The sequence below is a fragment of the Bacillus rossius genome, chromosome 2 (assembly GCF_032445375.1).
Source record: "Bacillus rossius redtenbacheri isolate Brsri chromosome 2, Brsri_v3, whole genome shotgun sequence".
NCBI lineage: Eukaryota > Metazoa > Arthropoda > Insecta > Phasmatodea > Bacillidae > Bacillus > Bacillus rossius.
The window spans coordinates 86,724,308-86,743,838 of record NC_086331.1 but is presented as its reverse complement, the minus strand read 5'-3'; the positions used below and the strand labels follow the sequence as shown (position 1 = coordinate 86,743,838).

At 34.9% G+C, this 19,531-nt stretch overlaps 1 protein-coding gene across 5 annotated transcripts in view; it reads left to right on the top strand.

Moving 5' to 3' along the window:
- LOC134529432 (protein ST7 homolog) overlaps window positions 1-18,028 on the top strand; it is a 106,173-nt gene extending 88,145 nt beyond the window's left edge. For all 5 annotated transcript variants that reach the window (XM_063363512.1, XM_063363513.1, XM_063363515.1 and 2 more), the window contains one exon: window positions 6,619-18,028. In XM_063363512.1, the coding sequence (XP_063219582.1) occupies window positions 6,619-6,714 (96 nt within the window). In that variant the 3' untranslated portion in view covers window positions 6,715-18,028. The remainder of the gene's footprint in view (window positions 1-6,618) is intronic.
- Window positions 18,029-19,531: the final 1,503 nt, after the last annotated feature.

Sequence of the window (19,531 nt, the reverse complement as noted above, 5' to 3'; positions counted from 1 at the left end):
GCAGCGCGCACCTGCCTCAGATCGAGTTACTTAAAAGAGGCCGCACTGCGGAATAAAAGGACTTAGACATGTTTATCGGCGCGTTTTGTGGGAACCCGATGCTTGTTGAGTTTATCGGCGTTCTTTGAGCAGCCGCCGCGTCCTTCGAGGACTCACGACGCGTTTCTGGGCATTTCGACGGCGAAGGTCGCGCGACATCTCGGAGACATGCCCGATTGTTCTGGACGGGAACCCAAGGGTTATATAAGGAGGTTGGGCCGACCTTCGAGAGGAGTTCAGTAGGGAGTTCTCCCGCGGCGGAGTTTCCGGGCGATAGTGCCGCGGGTGCGGCAGAGTGGCGAAGTCCCTGGATGAAGGTTCCAGGGCAGGGAGTGAGTGAGTTCAGTGGAGTCGGGAGGTTCCGGGCGATAGAGTCGCGGGCGCGGCGGAGTCCCGGGCGAAGTTGCGAGTGAGTCGTCGTGTGGGATCTCGGCGAAGGGTGTGACGGCGGCGGAGTGTGGCGACGGAGTCCCGCGGCGGAGACCCACGAGGGGTGCTGCGGCGAGAGTTGCGCCGGAAGTGCGGTCCAGCGAGGTGTGTGAAACGAGTGACTGGGGAATTGACCTTTTTTACGTGTAATTAATAGAAGATTATTTGTAAGTGGCAAGTAGAAGTAATAAATAAAACTGTGTGTGTAATAAAAATCTATTAATTGGGCTATCCTTTACGAACCCGCAGGGAAATCGTAACATTTTGGTGTCAGAAGTGGGATAGCCCTAATTAATAGATTTAGGATTCAGTTAGAGTATTAGAATAAAAGTTAAGGATAGAATTTAGTTTACGAGAATATAGTAACTTTAGTGAATTTGAAATTTTCTAGAGTTTGTTTGAGTATACTGTAGTCAGTGTTAGTTTTGAATGTAAGAGAGATATTTTTAGTTTAATAAGGTTCGGCTAGGTCATTTAAAATTAAGAACAGTATTAGAAAAAAATTATTTAGGTTGATTAATTAGTAAATGCTTTAGAAAGAGATAGCTGCTGAAGAGTTAAATGTAGAAGATATCAGGAAGATAAGGGTTATCCTGGAAGAAATGGTGAATGACATGAGGGCATGGATAACCAGTATGAAGAACTCTGCGAAAGTGAAGTGTGAAAATAATGTGGGTAAGGACCATCATGAAGAAACGAAGAGCGGGTCAAACAATAGCCTAGAGGAAATGAAGAAGGATTAGAATGAAATGAAGAATGGCCAGGTAGAAATGAAGAATGAAAAGAAGACCGAAATGAAGATAAACCTGGAAGAGAACAGCCAAGAGAAGAACAGCCAAGAGGAGACCAGCCAAGAGAAGACCAGCGAAGAGAAGACCAGCGAAGAGAAGACCAGCGAAGAGAAGACCAGTGAAGAGAAGACCAGCGAAGAGAAGACCAGCCAAGAGAAGACCAGCCAAGAGAAGACCAGCGAAGAGGAGACCAGCCAAGAGAAGACCAGCCGAGAGGAGACCAGCCGAGAGGAGACCAGCCAAGAGAAGACCAGCCAAGAGAAGACCAGCGAAGAGAAGACCAGCGATGAGAAGACCAGCGAAGAGAAGACCAGTGAAGAGAAGAACAGCGAAGAGAAGACCAACGAAGAGGAGACCAGCCTAGAGGGGAACAGCGAAGAGAACAGCGAAGAGGAAATTAGCCAGGACATGAAGATGAAAGAAGAGCTGAAGAAAATAACAGAAGTAGTGAAGATGAGTTACAAAGTAAGGAACATTGAAAAAGAAGAAATGAAGATAAACGATAGAGAGAGGGGAAAATGCCAAGAAAAGCTGAAGAAAAGCCGAAAAGAGAGTCAAGAAGAGATAGAGAAGTGCAAAGAAGAAACGAAGAAAGACCAAGAAGAAACGAAGAAAGACCAAGAAGAGACTCAGGAAGACCAAGAAGAGACGAAGAAGAGCCGGGAAGAAATGCTGTGCGAACAAGTAGCTGCGAGAGAAGAAATGGAGAGAAAAAGGGAAGGAACAAGGAAACTGTTGGAAGGCAATAAGCAATGCACTCACGAGTATCGGGTCCGTCCAAGGCATCGGTCAGCCCGTCTTGGGCAGCTGGCTGAACGACATGGGGCATCTGCGACGCAGAAGTGTCGCCGGGTGACAAGAGAAGCTACATCTAATGAGAGAGAGGGTTATCTGGTGAGACTGTACAGCCCGCGATGGAGGAAAGGCAGGAGGCCTAAACTTCGAGTAGCATGCGGACCTCCAGGAGTAGATGCATAACCTGTTCGGGACGAACAGGTTTAAGGAGGGGGCAATGTTACGATCGCGCTTGGCTGCAGTGCTTGGCATCGCCGTGCTCGTTCGGCCTGTCTGCGCCCCCTTCCACCCGCATCCTCTCCCTGGTATCTCGTGTCATACTGTCTCGCAACATCCTGACCGTCGCAGCGCGCACCTGCCTCAGATCGAGTTACTTAAAAGAGGCCGCACTGCGGAATAAAAGGACTTAGACATGTTTATCGGCGCGTTTTGTGGGAACCCGATGCTTGTTGAGTTTATCGGCGTTCTTTGAGCAGCTGCCGCGTCCTTCGAGGACTCACGACTCGTTTCTGGGCATTTCGACGGCGAAGGTCGCGCGACATCTCGGAGACATGCCCGATTGTTCTGGACGGGAACCCAAGGGTTATATAAGGAGGTTGGGCCGACCTTCGAGAGGAGTTCAGTAGGGAGTTCTCCCGCGGCGGAGTTTCCGGGCGATAGTGCCGCGGGTGCGGCAGAGTGGCGAAGTCCTTGGATGAAGGTTCCAGGGCAGGGAGTGAGTGAGTTCAGTGGAGTCGGGAGGTTCCGGGCGATAGAGTCGCGGGCGCGGCGGAGTCCCGGGCGAAGTTGCGAGTGAGTCGTCGTGTGGGATCTCGGCGAAGGGTGTGACGGCGGCGGAGTGTGGCGACGGAGTCCCGCGGCGGAGACCCACGAGGGGTGCTGCGGCGAGAGTTGCGCCGGAAGTGCGGTCCAGCGAGGTGTGTGAAACGAGTGACTGGGGAATTGACCTTTTTTACGTGTAATTAATAGAAGATTATTTGTAAGTGGCAAGTAGTAGTAATAAATAAAACTGTGTGTGTAATAAAAATCTATTAATTGGGCTATCCTTTACGAACCCGCAGGGAAATCGTAACAATATTATTATATGCTTTGTTTATGTATTATAAATTTATATACAAAATATACCTGCAATTAGCTTCATTCAAATTAGTATAAAACTGTGCACATTTACAAAGAAACAACTTTTATTCCTGTACTCATTTGACTAGAGTATTTTGTAACTAAATTACAATTGAATTATTGTCTAATTTTTTAGAGTGTGGTATGGTTTGAAATGATCGATACAAAGAGCAACACTGCAGGCATCGCACTTCCATGTAGTTTCCCTCCTCTGTTTCTTCTGTAAGCATGCAACACAGCGCTTTGCATACTTTGACCCCTTTGCAGCAAACGGATTCAGTTTCACACGGAAAATGGCGGCCACTGTGTCGTGATAGCAGTTCTCCTGGTGTTACGGACCGCCTCTTGACCACACCATCCTTGAAATGCTGCTGAATAATTTCTTCTGCCAATTTTTGCTTGAAGACATTGAATGTTCTGTCTTTTTTTCCAGATGCGAGTTTGTACACCACAAAACTATTTAGCAACATCATGTCAACAATATAGAAGAAGATTTTCTAATAAGCTTTGCTGTATCGGCGCATTATGTGAAATTTACTCATTATCTATTCGCCCACATCAACACCTCTCATCTTAATTGTATAGTCTATCACAGCTGAAGGTTTCAGAATTTTGGTTTTTGTCTTTCGGTCCACTTTCCCTGTTTCAGAAAATTCTAGTAAATGTTTTTTTGTCAGAACACAAACATTTCTCTTGTCTTTCCACTTGATAGCTGTAATATTATTGCTAGTGTATGTTACAGCTTCCCCTGTTTTTAGCTTTTCTTTTCCCAGTTCTTTAGGCATGTTTTTTTTTTTCTGTTTGTGCGAACAGTGCCACAAACGTTAGTACCTGCAGAGTGAAGTCTGTAAAAAAAGTCTGGTGAACTAAACCAGTTATCTATGTAGAGTACTACCCTTTATTCAGAAGGTTATACTTCTGCATCATTTCCATCACTATAGCTGTGCTTGCTGGAGTACCATCAACTGTTTTATATTTGCCTACATAAATTTTGAAATTGCAAATGTAAGAATTTGCAGAATCACACAATTTATAAAGTTTGACACCAAATCTGGCCATTTTAGACTTATTATACTGATCAAATTAAGCCGCCCTCTACATTTCATCAAAGATTCATCAATACACACTTCGCCTGTTGGAGTGTAAGTTTTGCGAAATGATTCAGAAGTCATGCTTATTACTGGACGAATTTTACGTAGAGGATCAGCAGGGTCCATAGTTTCAGTGCCACAAACGTTAGTACCTGCAGAGTGAAGTCTGTAAAAAAAGTCTGGTGAACTAAACCAGTTATCTATGTAGAGTACTACCCTTTATTCAGAAGGTTATACTTCTGCATCATTTCCATCACTATAGCTGTGCTTGCTGGAGTACCATCAACTGTTTTATATTTGCCTACATAAATTTTGAAATTGCAAATGTAAGAATTTGCAGAATCACACAATTTATAAAGTTTGACACCAAATCTGGCCATTTTAGACTTATTATACTGATCAAATTAAGCCGCCCTCTACATTTCATCAAAGATTCATCAATACACACTTCGCCTGTTGGAGTGTAAGTTTTGCGAAATGATTCAGAAGTCATGCTTATTACTGGACGAATTTTACGTAGAGGATCAGCAGGGTCCATAGTTTCATTATCTACGAAATGTAAATATTTGTTCAGTGCCAGAAACCTCTGCCTTGACATGATGATTCTGAAATAAGGTGTTTCAACACTTACATCTTTGCTCCAGTAACTGTGGAGCGTCGGTTTTTGAACAATACCCATCAGAATTAGAAGTGCAATAAACACTCTAAATTCATCGGGCGATGTACACTGAAAAGAACTGTCATGAGAGGCATATTTATTTGTCTCTGCAACAATGTGTTCAACAATGTCGTCAGTCATGTACAGGAAAAAATTGCAACTCTACTTGAATTGTTATTCAATTTCAAATCTGGTGCTAGGCCAAAACCGCCAATAAATGGATGGCATATTTGTTCCCTAATTTCACTTTCCCAATTCCAATCAAGTACATCACCAGATCCAATAACATCAACAGTAGCATCATCATCGCAAGACATAGAAGAATCACTTACACAAGTATGCGCCTGGTGAACACGAACTGGCGAAACTTCTTCTCTTTCAGATTCATTTTCTGAGTTTGTGAAATCAGAGCTCAATTCGTTTGAAATACTGCAGCATTTTTTCATTATCTCTTCCAGGAATAAAAGTCTTTTTTTTTTTTTTTACGTGTTTGCATTGTCACGAGACTACCATAGACACTTTACAAAGTGAGTAACAATTATTGTGATAACAAAATATTAGGGTGTAACTAACACCATAAAATTGCAGCGAATCATATTTTTATAAGTACATATTCATTTTTACAAGACTACAATAACAGTGTTACTACGCATGTAACAATAGTGATAAAATATATAGCACGTGACATTTACAATTGCCAAGAAATGAATTCTAAACACGATGCTAAAAGAAAAACAATACATGTGCACGCATGAAAAAATTATTCACGAGCGTGGATGTGTCGCTATCTATCTGCCATTTCACTGCCGTAAATGCTCCAAACAAATAGTTTCAGGCCCACTCACTAGGTGTCTCGCCACAAGAAAGATAAAACTATAGATTATACATCGCCTGGTACGAAACAGATGGCTCTGCTGTGTCAATACATTACAAAACAATCACTCGCGTACCAGTACACTTGTGGTGTTTTAGACCACATGCATGCATGTGTACCAGTATGCTTGTGGGTGTGAATGGGTTAAGGGCAATAGCCGTTACTGTTGATCAGGAAACTGGTTTTGTGGGTTTTTTACCATAATATTTACGTTTCAGTATTTCAGCAGTTTTTATTATCATTTTAGTGTTTTTTGCTTATTTGGAGGAAAAAAATTTTCTTGGCATCTTTTATTGTTGTAAGTGCATGTTTGCATGCTTCATTTTGGTATTTTAAATGTTCTACTTCTTTGTTTATTTTTGGTTTACTTTTGTCAAATTTTATTACTTAGAGTACAGTTTTTAACATTTTTTGACTTATGAAAAGTTTTAGAGATTCTTTTTTAGAATGTAATTTTTTTTTGTAAATTTTGTAATCTACAATCTTAGTACTTCTTTGTGATGATTAATTTGATGCTAATATCCCCCTCAAAACCCTTATTTAGGCATTCAGTCTTTCATCATTCATTCATTTATTCATTCATTTATTCATTCATTCATTCATTCGTTCGTTCATTTATAATTCTGTATTCTGCCCTTTGATATTATGTCAGTGTTTTGAGTGATGATAAGGGTACAAAATATTTCAAAGTAAACCTAGCAACTATGGCTCAAGGGTGTCATCATATTTAACATATTTAGTAAATACCACTAATGAGTTTTCATAATTAATTATTCTTAATTTTTAAGTGATGAATAATTAATTAATGTGATTCTGTTCCAGATGTTGAGCTGGGTGTCTCTACCATTTCACTACATTCTTGAAAAATTGGAAGATATATTGCCATCTAATCTTCTGAATCAGTTATCGAGAATATGAAATAAATTGTACTCTCTACTGTGTGATAAGTAAAGTTTCATTGTGCTGACATGTGGCATAAATCAACGGTTCTGTCAGAACTAAGATGAATCATAGTTTGTCAAAATGGATTGTTATCTGATTATATGAAATCATGACCTGTGGGTCCTTGCCTGATCATTGTACATTATTCTAAGATACATATATTAATGTGTCTCAGGTGGACTGCTGCAAAAATTAGCTACACACATGACAATGGATGAGCCACAAGGCAGTAGTTTCTGTGAGATAGTTGTGCAGTATTCATAAGAAATCCTATTGTTGCTCCTTAACTTGTTATATATGATGCTATGAAACTTGGAGTATTAAGACTCGGTCTCACACAACATTCTGATTCTTCATTTTTTTTGTCATTACTTTTATTCAACTGCTAGTTCTGAAATAATTCAATACCTCCCTTGTATTTGTTGTTTTGTCACAAATATTTTAACATACATTCACCTAGTGTAACATGGTGGGTGTAAAAAGTTACATCAATCTTCATAATTATTATAGCTTGCATGACCTTTTACACACCCATTATATTACAGTACGTGAACATCTGTTGAAAATATTTGTGATCGAACAACAAATGCAAGGGAGGTATCGAGTTAAAATTTTATAAATAGCACGTAAATAAAAGTAATAATGGAAAAAAAAAAATCTACCTTGTATATGAGACCAAGTCTTAATTAAATGATACTTGTTACACCTAAATATTATTCCTATGCCTGTAATTTAGTTATTTATTTTAGAGCTGACAAATTCAAGCTATATTTTGGCACTTTTGACTTGCAAGGAAACCTTAAAGGTTAATATTTTAAGTGTTTGGACTAGCAAAAATGCATTTTTCTCCAGATGCTACCAGTATAACTGTGTATATACTAAGCAATATTTAAGTCAAATAATTTGCAGTTAAAGAGTAGGAATACTTTTGTAGTAAGGTTTCAAAAGTGCTGGATAAATCATGAAGTAATTAAACGTAATATTTTAGTGTCTGCATGATTAAAAAAATGCAGCACTATTTAAAGTATGATGTTGTCCTGCAGATTTTCCATTGTGTTTTGTATTTTGGCCCAGACCAAGCTACTTCTCAAATCAATAAGTAATGAATGCTGTCTGTGGAAAAATAATGCAGAATATTCAACAGCGGCGTGAATAACTGTTATTAGGGTGTGTTATCACGGCGATGTGTAGGTCATTATTGATGGGCAGGGTTGAAGTGATGATGTGAAGCTGCAGTGGAGTGCATTGGTGGGGAAAACCGGGAAAACCCAACGGCCCAGGGTAATGTCCCCCATATTTTCCACTTGCAAAAAATATTGGTTTGACCCTACTGGGACTCAAACTCAAATTGCCTTGGTGGGTTGAATATGACATGACCACTGCGATCCGTTGAAAATATAGGGAGGCAAGGCAAACATGGCACTCAGCTGTTAATAAAAATTCCAAAAACCTTAAAAATTAAAATATTTTATTCCTTTTCTAAATTTCTGTTGAAGATACCAGCTATGGGTCACTGAATTCGTGATTTGCGGGACATACTTTAAACTTAAAGCAGCTATACCAAAAGAATAAATGGGGCAACTAGGGGTAATACAAATTTAAAAAAAAAGATCCTAATTCAACAAGCAGAGCAACAGATTTTATGTTCAAACTGAATACATTGGTTGTTCATACTTTTAAAATTTGTATACACTAGTTTAAGGCTTAAAATACAGTTTAGCAATTCTAAATGAAAATTTATACTTGGTCTGGTTAAAACAGTAAACATGCCTAACTTGCCTAAGAGTGCATTAATTCTCCAAGCCTACATAAAACCAAACAACTCCACCAAACACACTGAGAGCAAGCAGGTTTCTCATAAACTCTAATTGCTTAACCATTTTCTTATTGTATATTAAGCTGTGCCAAAAAAAATTACAAATAAATTGTCAGTGTACTGTAAATGTATTAGAAGTGATACTTTAGTTTTATTTTAATGCACTGAACTATTTTGAAATTAATACTGTACAAAATACATCTAACTTTTGATTAACATTTTGTTTCACAAATAAATTAAAAGATAGTAAAATAGTACCTACAAAGTGGTAAATATCTTCGATGGCATGTGTGTTCTAACATAATTTTCTTGGGTGATTACTTGTAAGTAATTTTAAGATTGTGATTATTTATTGACTTTTAATGTTAGCAAAATTTTAAGTTTTATTTTGCACACAGATAGATTTGGTTAATTCTTTAAATGATTCTTGCAATGGGGAAGGTTCATTTAAAACATTTATATGGACATACGTCATTGCTGGTTTCACTGTATGTTTCAAGAGTAACCACAAGAATGGACAAGAAAGATATACACAAGCTCACAGAAAGACTAGCCAAAATCTGCCAGTGTTAAATGTCTAAATAGTACAGAAAATTCCATGGAAGGAATTAGTCAGAAAAAATATCACTGCACAGATGAACACAGTAGGCTTCCTAAGACAAAACAGTTTCAATGTTTTGGGAACTGACATCTGGTTCCATCATCAAGCCCAAACAGACCAATTGGACAGCACTCTCTGTGCTGTGTATTCATTTAAAATTTGACATTTACTGATTTTGGCTTGTTTTTCTGTGTGTTTGTGTATTCATCGTTCTTGTCCATTCTTGTGGTTTCTCTATGACACACATTGAAAACCAGCAATGGCGTATGTCCATAAAAATGTTTTAAATCAATATGTTTGGTATTTCCCCCAATATTCATGAAAGCAAATATATTTGAGTGAATGCTGCCACATATGGGTCAACTATCTTGAAACGGGTATATCAGAAACACGCATACACATTAGACTTGAACCTGTTAAATTTTCATTACTGCATACACCTACATTTAATTGCATAGTACTAAAATTTCAGAGTTAACTCCTTAAAGTGTAACTTAAAAAAACAAACTGTTCTAAAAAAGGTATATATATGAAAAAATAATACTTTTATATGATTCATTCTTGAGGTGTACTATACTTGGTTCCCAAACCACAGTGTAAAGGGTGCACCACACCATGGTTTCTCAGCCATGCCACCTTCGCGACTATCTTGCGTCTGCAAGTTAACTTGCATTTATTATGCAAAGTCCAACCTTTGGCATAACTTTGTAGTAAATGTCTATATAGTAAAAATTATACCTACTGGTCTAGCGAACCATGGGTTTTCTTGCACAGTCAATGCTATAAGAATGTGTAAACACTCATTAAACATCACTGAGTCTTAAATACTAAGAGTTTCAGAAACTTTCTTTCAGTCTCAGTCTCCAGTAAACAGTTTAGCCCTTTACTAAAAATATAGAAAATTTATCAAAAGGCCTACTCACTTTTTTTTATAAGATTTAAGTCCACGACCTTCTCTGTGCACAAACTAACCACAATAAGTAATTCACATTCTTGGCAGCTTTTACTAAGACACAAGGCTAGTGAAATTTTTACTAGCACACCTTTATCACATTCATTGATAACCATGTAGACTCAAACCAAAAGCATAGCAAACAATGTCACATTTGTGGGCCTCGCCCCTTTCAACTTGTCATCCGGGTAGTTCAAACAAGCTGCACACCCACTTTCACACACCACAACTCTTTCGCAGCATAGTTTCAACATGCTTCATCAGCAGTTAACAATTTGCCATGCCAATGTCTTTAACCTCGTTAAATTACTTAGGGCTTCAAAACCACTCAAAAAAACTAAGTTTATTAAGCAAGGTGTCCACATTTTTGAAAGTTAGGTAAGTTGGAATTGGTCACGGAAAGCTAGGAAATTTGATTTAAATCCAGGAAATGTCATAGAAATCCTCGTCGTAGTAATTTTAGGCTAAAATTTCATGCTCCGATTTGCAGTCACTCAGAATGTGAAAGAAATTTTGTCATGTGGTGTTTTAGTGCACAGTCATACACACTATAAAATGACGTATACAAAGTTCTTTTTTATATTTTAGTTTTTGTTATTTGATTCTAGGCCAGCTGTGGGAATGCTGGAGGGTATATTTTTGTTACTTCTTTTAGAAAATTGCAAAATATGTAAATTATTTAAGAAAAATAGGGAAATTTTCAATTATATTACATATGTGAGAATATCCTGTTAAGTGCAAATGGGAGCGGACTCACATTACAGTAGCAAAAGTTCTAGCTGGCTTGGCCACAGATTCCATGGTGCAGGCACACGTAGCTGTCCGTGACCTAGTGGTCAACTCATCAGCTGAGAAGACCGTAAGACAGGTCCTCCATGAAAACACTGCGGTAGCCTGATCTGTGCGCTATGCACTTCCAACTACTTTCAGGTTTGGCACATGAGTCCCACCACTGGTGTGCTCCGCATTAGCTGGCCACTTTCTCACATCTCGAGTGCAATTACACGCCGATTCCGTGAAACACAAGTTTGTCGAAGCACTTGGCTCCAACTGACAAGTACTCACTCACCTACCTAGGCACAGCTTCCTATTTAAATTGAAAATAGAATTAAAAATAAACAAAATAAGTACAAATTATTTTATGTACAAAAACTGTACAAAATTTTACAAGAAGATTATTTTAAAATTAAAATTTCAAATCAAAAGAATTTCACTGTAATTCAAACATGGTATTAATTTGTTTGACTTAACAACCTTTTGAGTAGTAATAAACATATAAGCCATCAAAATTTACAAAGATAGTATATTAGAAACAGGATATTTTCTAATTTAAAGAAACCAGCTTGAACAAAGTCACGAAAATGTGACCGGAAGGTCACACCTTAACTACCATGGCCCCGCCAGATGTTTTATTTTCTCATTTCACGGCACTGCAGTATGATAAGTCATCTGATTGCTAAGGAAGGGTGGAAATCTTGATGAAAATCTTTCATTAATTAAGTTGCAGAAGTGTTCCTCTTCATACATTTGTTTTGCTTTTTTTGGAAATTACATTTCTATAAATTAAATTGTAACTATACACAGAAAGTATTTCCTCAAAACACCCTACACCTCCATTCCATAGACACTGAGAAACTGATACTGAAGTTAACATATAAAACACAATATTTGAATCACCTATCTTTGTCCCACTGTAAGTTTGGCAGCACAAATGAATACACATTAGCTGTTCTTTTTTGTTGTCATCACTTGTCATCATCCTACTGAAAATTTAAAACTCCATATGTTCAATAATTTTAATCTTTTTTTTTTATAGAATGTTAAGAGTTAATCTGGACTTTAATATTTGTGTCTTTAATATTCCTAATCCATGTAAAAATACTGCACCATTTGCAGTACTGTGTAAGAAAGACACCTGATTCTTAATATCAATGTACATTGATTTTGAACTTATGATTAGAGGTATGTAAAGAGAGCATTTATAAATTTATTCTTAGCATTTTATAGCACATTTTAGCATATTTGAGCACACGTTTTTTTTTGGAAGTTCGAAAGTGTTTACACGGGCTCTGATAGTTATTTTGAGTCTTCCTATTGTAATCCAGAACTTTTTTCATTGTCACCATTTGCTTTTTAGATAGACACGATACTAGCAACATAGCCAATGTTTTTTAATGTGTACTGCATGAAAAATTTTTAGTTTTGTTTTTGCTCTAATGCTAAACAATATTGCAAGATATTGTTGACTCATCTTTTGTTGTTAGCCTCGAAAAGATGTTGACTGCTCTTTATCTAAACCCTTCCGGTCATTTTCATCATTTCCCCAAAGTTTGATTTATGATAGAGAATGCAAAACGGTAAACACACGAACATCCAAGTAAATACACATCCATGCAACAAAATTATGTTTATTTCTACAAGGCCATTAAATTTATTTGCAATTGGTATATAATATGATTGAAAAAAACCAAGCCTCCTGGTAAAATAATTTAGCCTACAAAAATTATTGTTGTTCTTAATACAACAATAATTTTTGTAAATTTTATTGGTGTCAAAATTTATCATATCATAGCATTTAACTAAATATTAAGCATTTATAGCAATTGCTTTTCTTACATACCTCTAATTACTACATATAGTACAAATTATACACTTTTCTCAATTGTATGGTATGAAAGAATATCCAATAACTTTTGTGGCAAAACTTGATATTTAATATTTTCAGATATATTCAAATTTGACATACTAGTGCAGCAATTAAAGGTTTTTATTTTGGAAAATCAGTTTTCAAAATTTTTGAATTTGTCTGAAATTAAATTAATCACCTTCTGATGAGCCAAATTTTGCTTAGCTTTTGACATTCAGGAGTGGCTGTTATTTTTGTTGTTATTAAACTTTCAGATTTGTGTAATGTGTTATTGAGGAGCAGCAATATTTTAAACTCGACAGATTACCTCCAATTTCATTTGCTTTATTGACATTCTATTAGAATGATTGTGTGGAGCTAACATTTGCATATCTTCAAATACCTCAAGGGGCCCGTCTATTTGAGCCGTGTGAATATGCATAGAGCTTCAGTGTAAAAAAAGTTATTGAAAATAGTTCATTTATTATTTTTTTGTGGTGTTAGAGAAGAAGGGTGAAGTCAAAAATGTCATATTTTCAGTAGAGGTAAAGAAAAAAGTGTAGGATTATTTAAGATCAGAACTTTATTTTTATATGTGTTGATTATATGTTTATGAATCATAAATATTTTCACTAAATTTATAAAGGCATAGTCTTGCTTGGAAAAAAAATCCTGAGCTTTTTTTGGCTTCTTCTGAAAGTCTACAATTTTTTACTTAACCCTATTATCCTTGTACATTACTTCTTGGTTACTTCAGTAAATATAATTTAATGAAAATTACAATTTTATATGTGGTTTTTTTTTTGCAAATGTTCATTGTGGGATAGTAAATATCTGAGCAAAACCTATCTTGATCTGTAGGGATTTGTACTGACTTTTTAGATACAAATGAATTAATGGTTTCTCAGATATCCATGTGTTTGAGTTGTGTCATACAACAAGAAAGTTGGCGTTATCACTGTTCCGAGCTCGCACAAATGTGCTTAGCTAGACGGGCCCTTGAAATAACATACTTTTCAGCTAGACATGAACTAATTAACATGTTAATATAGTATTAGAAGTATGAAATTAATTTATATTATTATCTAGAAGATACATAATAATTATTATTTGTACATAGTAATTTATTATTTATAGATGTTTTTTGTTTTTAGTAGATACCTTTCAATTATTTGGAAAGATAATTTTTGATAGCTTTGTCTTAAAACTTGGTTTGTGTGTTGAAATTTTTGTAAAAACAAATATCACTGCATATTTTAAATAATCAACTATCTCATTGAAACGGGTAATTTGAATGTATACTACTTACAAGGGAAGGGCACAAACTTCAGTTCGCCGATCTTAACACCTCTTGGCGAGAGTAAAGTACTTCCCAATATCAATCTACCCTGTAAAGAAGAAAACTGAACTCTCAGTAGTTCTCTAGAAATAGCCAATCTAAAAGCGTGGCACAACTTATATACGCGTAATGTAGCACTGGCTCAGCTTTTAGAGCGTCTGACTACCATGCTGGTGACTTTTGATACTTTAGTTGCTGTACTAGTCGAAGAAGTGATTCATATCGTGTCATTTTTTGTTTTCACAATATCACTTTATAAAAGTTCACTAATGAAATTCGTGATTGAAAATTAGTTTTTACTGCTTGTATGAATTAGCACAGACGATGGGTAACGTCATATTTATGATTCAAAGTATTCTGACAAGTTGCAACTGGCCATTAATGGTTCCCAATTATTTCTCAGAAATGAGGAACTCCCCTTGGACAAAAAGGATGATCCTGAAGGGTGGTGGGAGAGGGGGAAAAGTAGGCATCATAAGTATACCAATTTGAGGCACAGAGAACTTCCAGATATTTCTGTTTTAATTAATGTTCAAGAAATAATTATGATGCTTAAAATTTCATATGATGGTCTTTACTGTAATAAATGAATATTTTATTTCTTGTATTTAAATAAATAAACATGAATTTTCTTATTATCAATGAAAAATTGATAAAAAATTTAAAAAACTGTGTACCAAGTGAGTTTGTACTGAGTCACCATTGTGGTATTCAGATGCCCTTACTGTTGGGCCACTCTGTCTTAGCAATTCCAAGTGCAACGTTACGAGTGTATAAGATGTGTCTCTTTTTTTGATAGTCTGTTTCTTTAGAATAGTTTAGAGTTGTAATTTTTTTTTACAGGTTAGGTTGACATTGGGCGGTACTTTACTCTCACAAAGGAACTTCAAAATCGGCAACCCGAAAGTTTGCACACTCCCCTGGTTAGACAAGAATTTTCTATACTTAAAATTTATTTATTTCAGTGCATAATGCATGACTATCATATTAATTGTTTTCATAATTCAAATTGAAAAAAATTGTTGGGAATATGTCAATAGAAAAAATTCAATTAAGGTACTATGTATTCATGTAGGATACATGTAGATACATTTAAGTTATAAGCAGGTCTTGATTGTGTTATTAAAAAAAGCGGTATGCTTATGATGTAAGTAGACATGAATATATTTTTAAAAAAAATGATTAAGCATACTTTGAGCTAACAACCAATCTTAAAGCATTGAAATTGCACCTAGTTATTTTCATCCTTTTCTGTGCTAAATAACTGACATTTTTACATATTTTCTTAATTAATACCAACAGTTTTTGCTGAATGAGATGTCACATTTTAAATGACAAAGAAACAAAATGTACTTGTTCAATGGTACATTCTTGCATGATAAACTGAAGATGTATGCTGCATCGTAACATTAACCATGCTGCATAGTTACAAACTCTAGTAGAGAATAAGGACACGACAGGTGCATTCGTGCAGGATTTGCAACTTTTTTATGCATTCAAAGTTATTTCAAAACTGTAAAACTGTTGTTGAACACAGTTACTTTTTGATAAAAATAGGTTTCAAATATATATTTATATTAGCCATAATAAAATTAAATGTCACCCATAAACAGATTATTAAACCCTACGATTTCACTAATAAATGATGTCGCAGTTAAAAACTCCCACTATTGTAGGATTCTTACAGTAGTTTGCTTTTGTACCAACAATATTCTATTGGTTTTGTAAATATAGTGTCAATTTTTATTTTTAATTGATTTCTTTAGCTAAACATTGTTATATTTATTTATTGCTACGGTATTAGCATATGTGTGTAGGTCAATGAAATGAATTTTGGTTTATTGTGTAAATATCTAAATAAATGAATTTTTTTAGTATTTATTTTTTACAGTATGATGTAGGTTTACAATCCTTTATTAGTAATCTTTCGAGCCAACAATTTTAAGAATAGTTTAATTTTTTATTTTTGAATAGGCTTATGTAAGATTAGGTAATGATTATGGAAGGGCCTTCCTGAAAATGTTAAAACACAATATCCCTAATAGTATACTGCTGCATTACATAGAATGGTGCATAGTATCTTAGCTTTAATTTTTTTCAAAAAGATATCAATGAGACACATTACAGACTCATGCACATGTGCCACTATCAAGCTTCCTTAGCAACTTTACTTTTTGCACCAAAAAAATTATGAAAAATTTGGTTTACAGAGCTTCATGTAAGGGATTTTGGACCATGAATTTATATTTTTACTTTAGAACTATATGATTATTATTATTATTACTTTAGACTTATTTTTACTTTAATTAAATTTTGTTGCATTAAATTTAATCTTAAAATGATGCAATTACATCGTAGAAAAGTATGTTCAACTGTTTGATCAATGTTATAATTTGTGGTTGTACCACTGAAAGATTAAAAAAAAAAGTGAAGTTTTTGTGTTTTGTTAATTTTTTAATGTTTTTTTTACAAATAATTTAGCATACTAGTTTATCTATTTTCAATGTCAAAACACTGAGAGGTGACTAATTATGAAATATTAGATAGAAAACCTAGTATACTGTACTACGTATGACCTTAAATGATAATTGATTACCTTGAGAAGTATCAGCCCATAGAATTTATGTTCATATTTGTAGTCACATTTTTGATCCCGTGTTGTCATTCAGTCAGTAGTACAGTGTGGCAGATTTAACACCAAAGATTTTTATTGCCACTTTGGATAGTAACTTGTAATTATATATATCCTATAATATATATGCTTTTTATTTTAGATAACTTCCAATTATTTTCCATTAAAATCAGTTATATCATTATATTTTCACCATACTGCATGTATCTTAATAATCTTATAAAGTCATAATGTTATAAGTTTTATAATATATTCATTTCATTTTTCATAAGACCTCACAGCACACTGAAATTCAGAATAACATTATTTTACTGTGTGATGCTTATTTGCCTGAAATTTGAAAAGAATATTAGACTTTTGTTTTTTTTTTTTGGTTGTAAAAAAGTTGTGTTTATCTGTTTTTTTTTTTTTAAATTATCAATTGAACAATTATTTTTTACTCTTGTCATCATTTAGTTGGTGTATTAATTTTACATGTCTGTGATGTTTGATTTTTTTTTTTTTTAAATTTTGTGTGAAATTTTCAGCTATACACATAATTACAGATAATAAAGCAATGTGAATTTTCTTATACTATAAGCAAAGAAAGTATTATTTCTGGTCTTTTTGCCAGCTATACTTGATCAAAGACTATTATCATTTTGGTTTTTTTCTCTTGATGGTTCAAAAGGGAAATATTTTATGTATGAAAAATTTTTTTTATAATTTAGCTGATATGGTTTTTCTGTTGTGTATTTGGCCATGTGTGACATTGTAGTAAGGATTTGTTGGAGCATTGTGAAGCCTTCGTAGAAATTTATTTGAATGCAGGCACGTGCCAAGTAGATATTTCTGTACTCTGGAGGTACAAGACACCATGTCACAAAATTTTAACTTTTCAGGAGAGCAAGTTTTTAATTTGGTTCAAATTAATTTAATTTCACATTTCTTTGCTAATATTAGACATTTCTTAATTAAACTGTAAAAACATTGTTAGCCTTTTTTATTAGCAAAAATAATACATCCAAAGTAATAGTTACATGTTTTCACTAAAAATAAATTGGGAATAGTGTGTAGAATTATTAATTTTGGACATAATGATAGAGTGCTCTATACCAATACATTAAGAAAAAAAATTAACTTGGACATGCTGCCAACTTATTTAATTAAACATTGACATGGTGTGTTCTTTAACTCTGAGGTAGGTACAGATTTGTAAAAACATTTTTTTTTCATGATTCTTTAACAGTGTTTCAAGAAATATGCTGCTTGCAATTTCATTGAACTAAATAAAAAAGGGCAGAAACCGGGACCAGTTTTACTGTACAGTTCTGCAGCAAACTGCTTCAGTGTCTTTTATTTTCCTCTTATCCTGTTGTATAAATTGGTTTTCATTTCAGATTCCCATAAGTGCCAAGCAACTATAATCATTGTTATCTAACTAAAATATGGTAACCCTCCATTTATCAGCAAATGTAATTACGTTCAAGTACAATAATAGTCCTACTAATCCGTACCCCCTTCATCCGGACATCCGGTTAATCCGTATAGGCTTTTTTTTAAATAAAAAAATTACAAAGATGTTTTGCTTCCTTAATCCTACATGACTTCATATTTGAAAAGCTTAGATTTACATATACAGTAGTATTATAAGATAACTAAATTAAACTGTAGGAAGTTGTATTTATAAAAATAAAAATAAATCATTTTTATAGTTTTACCTTTCTAAGACTTGTATTATGTGCATTTTAAATAATATCCTTTTAGTTCAGACTTTTGGTGATCCGGACAGGGTCGGGTCCCATTTAGCCCAGATTAGCAGGACTCTACTGAAATGATTAACAAATCTGTGTTCTCAGAAAGATAATGTAGATATCAGTTTTACCTACATTGCAGTACTCTGCATAAAATTAAGCAAGTTATATGCTTTATATAATTTATTACTCCTTTTTATCTTTTACCAGTATACATGCACATTGTTAAAAAAGACAGTATAAAGTTAGTTTGATAATCATGGTGTATATTGTGACATGTGTTTTAACTAGAATTCATTCAGTGATTATAGAGTTACATTGATGACATTGAAGGTTTCCAAAACCACTATAACCTATGAAGTTTTCCAGACATGTCGAAACCGTTTAAATTTACTGTAGGGGAGGGTGGGCCAGAGTGAGACACAAAATGTTTTATTTGAAATCACTGTTTACTTTTCTACATTTAAAGACATCTTCTTATACCAAAAAATAGCCTGATTAATGCTCTTTATTATTGCAAACTAAAAATTCCGTAATATATGAGACCTTTTCTTAGAAAATGCAATTCTTCATTACATATCAAATGTCTCCCTGTACCCCACGGATGTTCCACAGTGAGACAGACAGTGGTCCACAGTGAGACAAACTGAATAAGCTTTACAACAATATGATTTACCTAACAACAATCACTGCACTTCATCATAAATGCCAGGAAAAATTTATAGACCATTCAGCCATCCAAAATCTACACAAAATTTGAGGTAAGACTTTTGTCTTTTGGTTTTTCCAAGTTCAGAAGGATCAGGCAATAATGCTCTAATGTCTTTTGCAGCAACTGATGGAATATCTGGAACATCTGGGTAAAAAAACTTCCTCCACATTTTTTCACTTTTTCTCAGGAACTTGACTTCATAATCCTCAATATCATCTATTTCTCGTAGCACCTCCCCAATGTAAAATTTTGTGTTTTTTCCTGAAAACTCTACCAGGACAAAGTCACCTTCTTTAGGCTTCCTCGCAAGTTGGTCGTATGATTGAAGTTGTATTTCTTCATTGTCTGAAGAAACGTCAGATTCAGAAAACTCTTCATCTTC